The sequence below is a fragment of the Sparus aurata genome, chromosome 7, assembly GCF_900880675.1.
Source record: "Sparus aurata chromosome 7, fSpaAur1.1, whole genome shotgun sequence".
NCBI lineage: Eukaryota > Metazoa > Chordata > Actinopteri > Spariformes > Sparidae > Sparus > Sparus aurata.
Window position 1 is genome coordinate 13,061,098 of NC_044193.1, and position 11,677 is coordinate 13,072,774.

Here is an 11,677-nt window from a genome sequence, read left to right on the forward strand (position 1 = left end):
GGATCGCTCACCTTCTTTTTTTTGGTTGTTGACGTTGTCTTGTCTGCACACCAGGCGTTCAGGGCGGGTGCAGCACTGTCGTATTCACTCTCGTCAGGAGGCAGGCAGCCCCAAGTTCTACCTGACGGACAACCTGGTGTTCGACACGCTCTTTGCTCTGATCAACCACTACCAGCAGGTGGCGCTGCGCTGCAACGAGTTTGAGATGAAGCTGACTGAGCCAGTGCCTCAAACCAACGCTCACGAGAGCAAAGAGTGAGTCTCAAGCAGCATTGAAAGAATTTTTTTATTATGAAACACTGATGACCTTCAGTGATAAACATTTGGTAGGTTTTTTTTTTGGTTGAGGGGCACCACCTCGTTCAACAAACTGGAGATTTAATGCTTGTCCGAAACTCTAAATGACATTTTATAGCTACAGCTTACATTATAGCCTTGTAGCAGACTCCCTATTTTAGACTGAAGAATGGGCGTGAAGTGACAAAGTGTCATCCCTATGATTACAAACCGTCTGTTTGTGTTGTTGTTCATCCCCAGGTGGTACCACGCCAACCTCTCCAGGAGCCATGCCGAGAACATGCTGATGAGAGTTCCTCGTGACGGGGCTTTTCTTGTGAGGAAGAGAGCGGAACCAAATTCATTTGCCATTTCCTTCAGGTAACTCGGCCCTATTGCCTATTTGTATCTAACTTTGTTTTAATGTACAAGGATGAAAGGTGAAAGGTGAAAAGAAAAGCACCTAATGATCATATACACAATTAAGTTTCACAGCATATTCAAACGAATACAAAGTCATTGATATCATGTCTGTGGTTTCCTCACAGGGCGGAGGGAAAGATAAAGCACTGCCGCGTGCAGCAGGAGGGTCAGACTGTGGTGCTGGGCACCTCAGAGTTTGACAGCCTGGTAGATCTCATCAGCTACTATGAGAAGCACCCTCTGTACCGCAAAATGAAACTGCGCTATCCCATCAATGAGGACACACTGGAGAAGATAGGCACTGCTGTGAGTACAACTTCACGATCGATGGCACTAGTTACTACTCTCTGGGTTAGATAATATCTAAATATAAAGTCTGTACGTTGAGTGCAGCATTGTCAAAAGGCCTATAAAAACACAACCTGTCGTCCAATAGGAGCCAGACTACGGGTCTCTGTACGAGGGCAGGAATCCTGGTTTTTACGTGGAGGCCAACCAGATGCCAACATTTAAGGTGAGTGTATTTGTGTTACCTTCTGCTGCTTTGGACCTGCAATACAGTGAGCACGGCGAACATCTGTGTCACCACCTTCTGTCTTGCCTTTTTCAGTGCACGGTGAGAGCCATGTACGAGTATAAAGCCCAGAGGGATGACGAGCTGTCCTTCACTAAGAACGCCATTATTTCTAATGTGGACAAACAGGAAGGAGGATGGTGAGTGACCACCTGCATAACATTAGATCAGGATGTAGCTCTTAATTATCCATTTAGACAAATCCTATTTGTGCAGGTGGAAAGAGTGAAGGCTCATGACAGTGCGACTACACAGGATGTTATAGGAGTATCGACCCAACGTTGGCGTCGGTTTAACACTACAGGGTTATGAATATTTACAAAACCACCCTCCCCCTCTTTTCTCAACGTGTCTTTCATCACCTTTCTCTCAGGTGGAAGGGTGACTGTGGAGGGAAAAAGCAGCAGTGGTTTCCTGCGAACTACGTGGAGGAGATCAGTCCGTCGGCGGCGGAGCCTGACAGAACTGTGAGGGTCAAACTGCTACGACTTCAAATGTTTATATTAAAAAAGTGAAATTGGGGCACCTGCACCCTCCATGGGAAGTTTGGAAGTCCTCTGTGATAGAGACATGTATGTAATATGGATTATGGCTTTCCTAATCCTCCTTTTCTCTGTCAAGCAGGAGATGACAGAAAACAGCCCTCTGGGAGATTTGCTGAGAGGAAGTGTGGACGTGTCTTCCTGTCAGATTGGTGAGCGGCCCCTCCACTTCCTGTCCGACTCTTTGCTGCAGAACTGCGGGGCAGGCTGTCACCTTGCCACAGGGCACCCTCATTCTCTGGCCATCACATGCATTCCAAGCGCTCTGGGCCCTCTTTAAATTGAATTGCAAAACTTGAAACACCGGTCATCACTTTGTTTCCTGTCTTTTGTCCATTATCAGCCTCTGTTATTATCAATTCACTTTGGTTTTAGGATTACTCTTTCCCCTCTCACAGCTCTGGATCTGTTATATTATTGACATCCTCCAGTTTAGTCAATACACACACATTAGTGTTGGCTCACGCTGTCATGCATTGTTGTGACCTCTGCTAAACACAGTTAATACCTGAGCCTGCGTCTCTGCCGTTGTGCGGCTCTTAGGCTCCATCTTGTGGCCATATGGGGAAGATTAAACTGTATCCTCCTGAACACTTTGTTCCAAGGCTTCCTTTACATTAATAGCACCAGCTGAAGCCATTGTTTGAGTCAGGGCTGCTTTTGGTTTTCACGCAGTACCACTGCTCTAAGCCTGTTCACCTCTGACCTTTTGTAAACAACACATCCAATCAGAGTAAAGCTGAATAAGACGTTTCAGGAAAGAAATATTAAGATGAAAATAAAACGAAAATAAAGTGTTTTGGGGTTTTTTTTCAATAATATTTTATTGTGAGACTGAAAGTTATATTTTGAGATAAATGTCAGAATTATGAGGTTAAAGACAAAAAGTCAAAATTGTAAGTCAACATCTGTCTCATAATTATGATTTAACATGGGAATATTCTTTTTAGTCAAAACCAAGTTTTCATCAGTTTTTCTTTAACTGGTGGAAATGGAATTTAATGCAATTGAATAAGACATTTTTACATTTTGGATGCTGACATGTTCTGGTCAGTAGCTGAAGTAAGGCTGAGTTCAAATAGGAAAATAAAACTTGTGTTTTTCCTCCTCTTTCCTATTTCTTCTGGCCCTTCCTAACCCTCCTCTTTATTTCCCTTGCAGTTCAGCGTCCTGAAGGGAAGGGCAGTCGGCCCCATGTCTTCTCCCTGGTGCCGAATGCCTCCATGCGGGCGGGCCCAGTGCTGGATGTCGCTGCCAACAGCCAAGAAGAACTCAAGGAATGGATGTTCAAAATCCGTGAGGTCACCATGACCTCAGAGGCCAAGGTGAATACATTTATCCCACTGCTGACAGGAAACCAAGGCCAGGACTCATACCGTGCTCATGCCAAATTGTTGGTTCAAAGGGCCAGTCATGACTTGTGTTAGCCTTATAATACCCATAACCTGTATTTAGGAAGTACTGACTGAGCGGTGAGCACATATGGTGTTTGTCTGGGATGCCATTCTGCAGACTCACACAGTTACACGTAGGAGAGGGCTTCAGGCTAGCATTAGTGTCAATTAATTCTGTGAAAATACAAACGGTGCAGCTGTACCTAAAACTCTGTGTGTGTCCCTGTGCCCAGCTGGAGGAGGGGAAGATGATGGAGAGGAGGAAGAAGATTGCACTGGAATTGTCCGACCTGGTCATCTACTGTAGGCCTGTGCCGTTTGATGAAGACAGTAAGTTTAATACACAACAGAGGTTTGACTGATGACATACCTACCACATAATCCAAATATGCACATGTCCAACATCAGTACAGATAGGTCAGGTCTGTCTTCTCTCTCTGCCTCCTGTAGAGATCGGCACAGATCGGGCCTGTTTCAGGGACATGTCATCCTTCCCTGAGACCAAGGCGGAGAAGTACGTCAACGTGATCAAGGGGAAGAAGTTCCTGCAGTACAATCGACTGCAGCTGTCCAGGATCTACCCCAAAGGCCAGAGACTAGACTCCTCCAACTACGACCCCCTGCCCATGTGGCTCTGCGGGTCCCAGCTGGTAGCACTCAACTTCCAAACAGCAGGTATATGTCTATATTCTCGTCAGAGGAGAGAAACAGCATGGCAGATTATCATTTTACTCTTCCTACCTCCTTATTTATTCATTTCTTTTAAATCATCCTCTTCCCTCCCCCTGTGCAGACAAGCCCATGCAGATGAACCAGGCTCTGTTCATGCTGAACGGACGGAGCGGCTACGTCCTTCAACCTCCCATCATGAGGGACGACACCTTTGATCCCTTCGACAGACACACGCTACGAGGCCTCGAACAAGTCACTCTAGTGATAGAGGTACAGTAACGTGAACAGATTGACTGTGAGATGCCATAGAGTAGAGGTTGTCAAACTGTGAGTTGGTACAGATGAAGGATGAGACGTGAGGCAAAGACTGTGTGAGGTGAAAGGGAAAGGGGAGCGGCAGTGTTTTAAAAACAACAAAAGATGATTATTATAGTTTGACATGCTGATTTGGCCTATTTATCAGCACAGTCAGCGACTGTGACACTCGACTCATGGAGGCCAATAAATGAATTTTAAAACCTTTTGCTCCTGATTGCTGTAATTTGTGTTGAACTCTGTTTTTGGAGATCTGAACAGACAGACATGATGCACATATATTTAATAGAGTCAGACTTGCACTTCCACTTCCATCCTTGATCTCCAATGTTGGAAATTGCGTAGAAATCATAGAAAAAAGTTGGTCCTAAAACCCCATAATGCCAGAGTTCTTCACATTTATGGGTTTTCTTCATTATCAATGTTATCTGGTCACAGTTGTCTGTACATTCATGGACAAAGAAATACTGCTAATGGCTAATTCAAACAGCAACACTACCCTGGTAGTAAGCTAGCTGCACAGCGAACAGTAGCTACGCTCATGGTGTATACAAACTATGCAGTCAGCAGCAGTTGGCAGTTGCTCATGATATGCTGCCCCTATTTGTTGGGAGTATAAATTTGAGGTAATTTTTTATGTATTGCCAAAAGGTTAATGCATTTAGACTTTAAGAAAATAACTAATTAACTGACTCCATGGTGAAGTTGACCTACTCTTAACCATCAAAATGATGTTTTTTCCAAAACTTGGAGCATGATAAAACAAATATTCATTTGAAGAGGAACAAAGTATAAAGGCCTTTGTCTGACCTCAGGCCTACAGTGACTTTGACGACCTATGCTGTCCTGTGTTATTAATTATGATTTGCAACAAGTGGATTGAGACGTGACCTGTCCCCTCTTCTTCTCCTCTGAAGGTTTTGGGCGCCCGGCACCTGCCCAAGCACGGCCGTGGCATCGTGTGTCCTCTGATCGAGATCGAGGTGTGCGGGGCGGAATATGACAGCGCAAAGCAGAAGACTGATTCAGAAGGTGAGTGAGCGCTGCTCTAATTTTAACAACGGGTGTGTCTGCCAGCAAAGTGATCCTCTGCCAAAGCCGAAGGAATGAGTAGTTACTGTTTACTGGATACGTTACCCTCATGTAATTTCCTGTCTGGTCCAAGAAAAACAGGAAGTCCTGCAAACAACTAAGCCATGTGTGGGAATACAAAGAGATAACATTGGATATTGTTCTGGCACAAGGTTTATGCTGTACTATTAGCCAAAGAAGGAAAAAAACTCAGTTTGCTATTTACATTACAGTGGAGTTCCGTTTGCCCTTTCCTAACTAGTTTTATTCCTACGAACCCTTTTACAATCCTTAGATTTTATTTATCCAGCGTCAATTCCAAATAACAAATACATGTTTTATCTTAATGACTACGGATTTGTATTTGTTGTACTGTAATAATGCTGAAACTACACCAGTGGTGGACACATATTTTGTATTACTAATCTTTCTCTGCCCCATCTTTTTTACTGTTGTTGTCTCCAGCTGATAACGGCCTGAACCCCACGTGGCCCCGAAAGCCGTTCCAGTTCACAGTGGGCAACTCTGCCTTTGCCTTCCTGCGCTTCGTGGTTTACGAGATTGACATGTTCAATGACCAAAATTTCCTGGCTCAGGCCACGTTCCCTATTCACAGCCTCAAGACAGGTACACACAACAATGATGACGTGCTCACTAACATGCCCTCTGTAGTTGACCTAACATCGGTGCTGTAATAAAAGGTTTTTCCTCCGTCTGTTTTTGTGACACCAGGTTACCGGTCAGTACCCCTAAAGAACAGCTACAATGAGGATCTGGAGCTGGCTTCTCTCTTAGTCCACATGGACATCGTCAGAGGCAGGGTGAGCTGTTGTCCTCTTGGTCTTTCTTAAACCTGCTTCATGATATAATCTGATGAACTGCCTCCTTTTCACTTAGTGGCTAAGTTGAATTGTGGGTAATGTAGGCGACATGTTGGAGTCATTATGGACAGTTTAAAAACAAATGATCAGAATGGACACAGCAGAACCAGAGATATTGTCTTTTTCTTTCTACGCATTTGTCTGTCTTTGCACAACCTGGTGCCTACATTACCCACAGTGCAACTCAGCCACTGTGTGACATCACTGAAGGCCATTTATCAAATTACATGCAGCTTTCTCTGGAGCCACAAAAGACTTGATACTACTTTTTCACTTATACAGCGTCACATCCCAAGACCTGTAAACACACTTTAATGTGTAAAATTGGTGGAGTTACCTTCTAATGCTAAGCTAAGCTATCCAACTGTTGGCAGAAGCTTTTTTATGATACAGACATGAGAGTGTGATCTTTCTCTGCATCTAGCTCTCACTAATAAAGTGTATTTCCCAATGCACCTGTGTGTTAAATGCCCATCATGAGCTTATATTTAACTGTAAAACCATGAACGCTTGAAACAGTTGAGGCATCTGGAGCTGATGCTTTGGTCCTTTGTCCTCTCAGGATGAGAACGGAGAGGTTCTGAGCCCGTTCCTCGCCGTCGGAGCCTCGCCACTGTTGGCGTCTGCCACAGCAGGGCGTGAACGTCTGGGGGAACTGAGCTCTGTGTCTTCGACTTCCTCCAACATGTCTCCTCTGCCCCAGTCGCCGGCCCAGGCCATGGCCTTCAGGGGGAGGGAGGGCTCCTTTGAGTCCCGCTACCAGTCGCCTCTGGACGACCTCAGGGTGTCCCAGGAGGCACTGATGGACCACATGGACCCGGCAAACAGAAGGTAAAGGTGTGGTGTGTTGGTTTTTCACGCCTGTGCAGTGAGTTTTGCAGCCGTAGAAGATTCCAGACATCCTCCTGTCTTTGTCTTTACCTCAGGATGCTGCGGAGGACCAACCGTGTTTAAGTCCAAGCCAATCAGGATGCATTTCTGTTGCAACCCACCCCCCCTTTCCCCTCCTCACCCAGTCGCCTCTCCCCGTACTGATGATGTCACTGACTGCTGTGAACACTGTTTCCATGGAAACGCCCACCACCGCTTTGGCCTACATTTCAGGCAGCTCTCCCTCCTCCATTCTCCAACCGCCCCCCTCCCTCTCCCTCCCTCTCTCTCTCTCTCCCTCCCTGCCGCCCAGCCTCCTCAACACTCGCCTGAAGAGACGGAGGGACTCTGACTTAAGAGGAGAGGTGGGAGGGGGGACAGCACTGAGGGGAAGCTGGCCGCTGCGGACAGGAAGAAGAAACGGACATTTATAGGAGAACAAAAACAAGGCTGAAAAAGTACCAGCTCTGGACTGGCGGTGTGCGGGGCGGGTGGTCCTCTCCTGTATCTTAGGTTAGTCTGGAGGCTCAGACGAGGGACAGAGAGAGTTATAAAAAGGTATCAGTTTGAAACTGTTTCCCAGTTAAGTTTCTTTGCTCTTCTCTATTTGGCGAATATGAATATATGTATTTATTCCTGCTGTGCTGTCGGCCAGAGAACAGCAGCAGCTGACCTGCTCTCAAAGAGCTCCTGTCTCCATGTTTTTAATTATTATAATTATTTAAACCTTTAAACATTCATAATGTGACTTTTCTTTTTTTTTTATGTATATGTGTAAAACACGAGGGCTCTACGGCTATTTTTAATGTCTCTCTCTTCTCTGCTTTGTGGAGGAAATTATGCGTCTCCAGTCTAACTCACACCCTAAACATATATAACAATATTTCTTTTCTTTTTTTTTTCCGAAGGCGTTAGGAAGAAGTGTTGGAAGCAGTGAGAGAGCAGGCGGCATCATATGTTATGTCTGAATTTGCAATCACACACTCACAAGCTTTTTTTTAATGATTATTTTAACTCACATTCCTAAAAACTGCACATCATTCCATTTTCCTGCATTGCAGGCGCCTTTACAAGCCAGTCTGACACATTCAAACTTCTGTCTGCCTCGACAGTCTTATTCCTCTGTAGGGGGTCTAACTCCACACTGTGTGATTAAGCAGGACCAGGGATACATGTTGACTTGAAATTTGTTGTATTCTGAGCGTGAATGATGATTGTGGTCACTGTTGACGCTTTTTACTTGTATCATCTACCAACATGTTTTTAATGTCACCACAATAGACAGTCAAGGGACGGTTCATTGGCCTGCACGATACTGATTACTCTGCCATCGATTTTAAAAGCCTTTTTTTTGTTTTCATTTACAGGGAACATTGTGAATGTTTTAAAATTGTCGATGAACCAAACTGTAATGGAAATTAAGATTGTAATGCAGTTACATGATTGACTTTGCAGCCATGTGTTTCCAGTGGCACTTAGTAGAGCGCATACTTCCGCCAAGGCCCAACAATCCCCTTGAATTCAATCAAGCCTTATCCAATATCAAAGAAAATATTTTCAGATATGCTTGATCTGGATTTTTATTTGGATCCACAACACAAAATACCCAAAAAAACAAAAATACACGGACAAAAAAAACCATCTTTGGCGGAGGTTATAATGGAATACTTCATTAATGTGGTCATTTTTACTGACCATGTAAGGATTTCATACAATTTATGTTCCCTTTATTCAGTGTTTATAATCAGTTTAGCATAACGACTCAAATAATAACTCTTTGTCTGCAGTAAATCTTAAAAACGCCACAGTTTTATTTCAGTGTTTGTGTGAAGTGTGTTTTAGTTCCAACAGATATGTTTCAAGCAGGTTTTAAGTCCTTGGCAAAGCATTTTTTATTTTTTTTTGCCCACATTTGTACAACAGGAGTTCCCCATGTTTGAAAAGAAATCTCGCATTGTCGACTAAGTGACAACGTGCGTGTCTGTTGCCAGTGTAAAGAAAACCTCTGCGTTCTGTCTCTGTTGGTACATTTACCTGCATCACAAAGACACAAGGGACCTTTTGTGTTTGTGTTCTGGGGAGTTTCATCACAGTATCCACTTCCCAGAAAGCTGGTGAGGATTTTACGTTACAGTGCCATGATATTCAGTTGACTTGCTACTGCCCATGATTTTATCTGTGATAAAAATGTGCAAAAATTGCAGACTTTGTGTAAACAACTGGCTGACAGAGTGAATGTCAAACACTGCACGCCATGATTCATCATTCCCAACTTTCAGACTCTCATTCTGACCTCTGCTCATTAATGTTCGTCTAACTTGGTAATTAAGACTTCTCTTGAGGTCAGCGTGGACGCTCATACATGTGCGCAGAGTCCCATTTCCTGCATTTGTGGTGTGAGAGCATGTTTGGGAGGAGCGGGTTAAGTTGTAGCTGTGTTCCTGTAGATAATGGACAACAAAGGTGCCTGCTGGGGGGGGGGGGGGGGGGGGTAATAGAGGTCTGTGGCCTGGGCCTTCAGTGAGCCCAGACAGAGCTCGTATATAACCAATGGTGTTATCTTTCCAGGTCTGTATCAGAAACAGTGTTTCCTCCGCCTGTATATGACGACTATATGATGTAAACTCAGTATTCTCGCTCAGTGCTCGACCACTGAGACACACTTAAAGCCATATGGTATGATTTAAGTTAAGGTAAAAGCAAGGACAGGAGTGGATACTTGAGGTCTCGACTAAAATTTGTGTTATACTATACCCATACTAATCCCAAAGCTCCCCCCCATGTTACCGTTTTTCGTTTTTTTTTTTCCTCCTCCCGTGGTTGACGAATGGTCTTTGTGGAGAGCTCTCCCTCTAATGCTGCATTGCTCTCATTGCTCACCTGTCTGCTAATGTCTATATGTGCCTCCGTCTGTATACACATCACATTAAAGCCACATCATTCAGCTCCCCTGCCGGGCATAAAGCACCTGCACAGCCGCGGTACACCCACACAGGCGCCGTCACTTACTTTGACTGATGGGACCTCCTCTCTGCACCGCGTGAGCATGTGTAAGACCGCGTTCGACCGACGCGTCCTTGACTCGACTGTTCAGTTTGTCGCACCTTTTTATGGCGGAACAAGCCTGTAAAGAGGGTCTAATCAAGCAGATTAACTCAGAGCATCTATGTGGGTGTGCAGGGCCCTTAAGTGTCATTTGTCTTTTTTTTTTTTCCTCCAATCTTGTCTGTCTTATCACCGATGGTCTCATTTACAACGCCTTTCTGTAACGTGCCTAAACTATGGAGAGGAAAAGTATTCATTTTAATTTTGCCTTTCATATGAAACATATTCAAGCCTGAAAAGTAAATAAAATACTTACTACTTTATACCACTTTGTCTTCTTTTTGCTGCATTCAAGTGTTGACTGGGAAAAAAAAATTGGTTTCCTTCAGATGCTGCACCACAGGAAGAGAGCACTTGAGCTTTGATCTGTAGACATGATAAAAGCTACCTGAGAGCAGGTTGACGAAACTGCTGCAGCTCTGAAATTATATTTTTGGTTTACATTGGCAATTTTTTTTCCCCCTTTTTTTCTGATATTTTGTGCCATCATCAAAGTTAATTGTAGAGAGATACGGAAAGACATTTCATAGACCAAATTGTTTGATAAATAAAAATTATTTGGTGGATGCCTGATACCATGAGGCTTTTTGTTGGGTTACGGTCGTAAAAGATGAGTTCACCCGAAAAATTTTAATTCAGGCATTATCTACTCACCCCCATGCCGAAGTTTTCTTTGTCCGCCAAATTTCTGGAGCTTCACAGAAAAACGGCATTGCAGCATTCTCCTGAACAACTGAAGTAGATGAGGACTTGTTTTAAAAAGTTAAACAAGCAAAAAAGCATCCATACAGCTCGTCCAGCGCAATCCAATTATCCGGAAGCTCCAGAGCTCAAAAATGTATTTTAAAAGATGTGATTTACACCCCCTGATATCTGGTTGATGCACACCAACACTTTTAGCTCAGCAGCTACAGAGAAGAGTGTAAATCACGTCTTTTCAAATTAATTTGGGATTTCGGGGCTTCAAGGGACACAGATTATATTGGACCATCTGTATGGAGCCATTTATGTTTTGTTTTTTCCAGGTGGATTTTGAAGTTTTCAATCTAGTCCCTGTCTGCTTCAGTTTTTTAGCGAGACAGTTTTGCTGTGAAGCTCCAAAAATGTTCAGTGGACTTGAAGGAGGCAAGACGATAATGAGTTAAGTTTCATTTTTGGGTGAAATTAGACATAACGCATACAATATTGCACTATTTTTAGGCCGTAACTAGATGTATTTTAATCTTTTTCATCTGATACCTCACCATCAACATTGCGACAATATTATAGGGATGACTTTTGGTCCTATTAATAAGATATTAACAGATTTTTGATAAAAAGCCTCAACCAGGAAAAGACAACACTTACTAAGTATCACAATATAACCATTTCTATATATAAGATAATATATAGACTCATGTCAGCAGTGCTGTAAAAACTACCCAAATGTTATACTTGGGTAAAAGATCTCATTGTTAAATATTGCTTAGTGAATGTCACCAAATAGTACTTGTGTACAAGTTTTGAAGTGCCTTAATTATTAAAAGCACAAATAATAGTAATACATATATTGCA

General features: G+C 43.5%; 1 protein-coding gene across 1 annotated transcript in view; it reads left to right on the top strand.

Annotated features, from left to right (window-relative positions):
• Positions 1–10,386, top strand: part of plcg1 (phospholipase C, gamma 1) — a 29,394-nt gene extending 19,008 nt beyond the window's left edge. The window contains exons 18-33 of the mRNA XM_030423141.1: positions 55–255; positions 538–657; positions 825–1,005; positions 1,136–1,213; positions 1,310–1,413; positions 1,647–1,740; positions 1,898–1,967; positions 2,977–3,140; positions 3,443–3,539; positions 3,660–3,884; positions 4,003–4,151; positions 5,114–5,228; positions 5,733–5,894; positions 6,000–6,088; positions 6,711–6,979; positions 7,075–10,386. Of these exons, the coding sequence (XP_030279001.1) occupies positions 55–255; positions 538–657; positions 825–1,005; positions 1,136–1,213; positions 1,310–1,413; positions 1,647–1,740; positions 1,898–1,967; positions 2,977–3,140; positions 3,443–3,539; positions 3,660–3,884; positions 4,003–4,151; positions 5,114–5,228; positions 5,733–5,894; positions 6,000–6,088; positions 6,711–6,979; positions 7,075–7,102 (2,146 nt within the window). The 3' untranslated portion in view covers positions 7,103–10,386. The remainder of the gene's footprint in view (positions 1–54; positions 256–537; positions 658–824; positions 1,006–1,135; positions 1,214–1,309; positions 1,414–1,646; positions 1,741–1,897; positions 1,968–2,976; positions 3,141–3,442; positions 3,540–3,659; positions 3,885–4,002; positions 4,152–5,113; positions 5,229–5,732; positions 5,895–5,999; positions 6,089–6,710; positions 6,980–7,074) is intronic.
• The last annotated feature ends 1,291 nt before the right edge of the window (positions 10,387–11,677 follow it).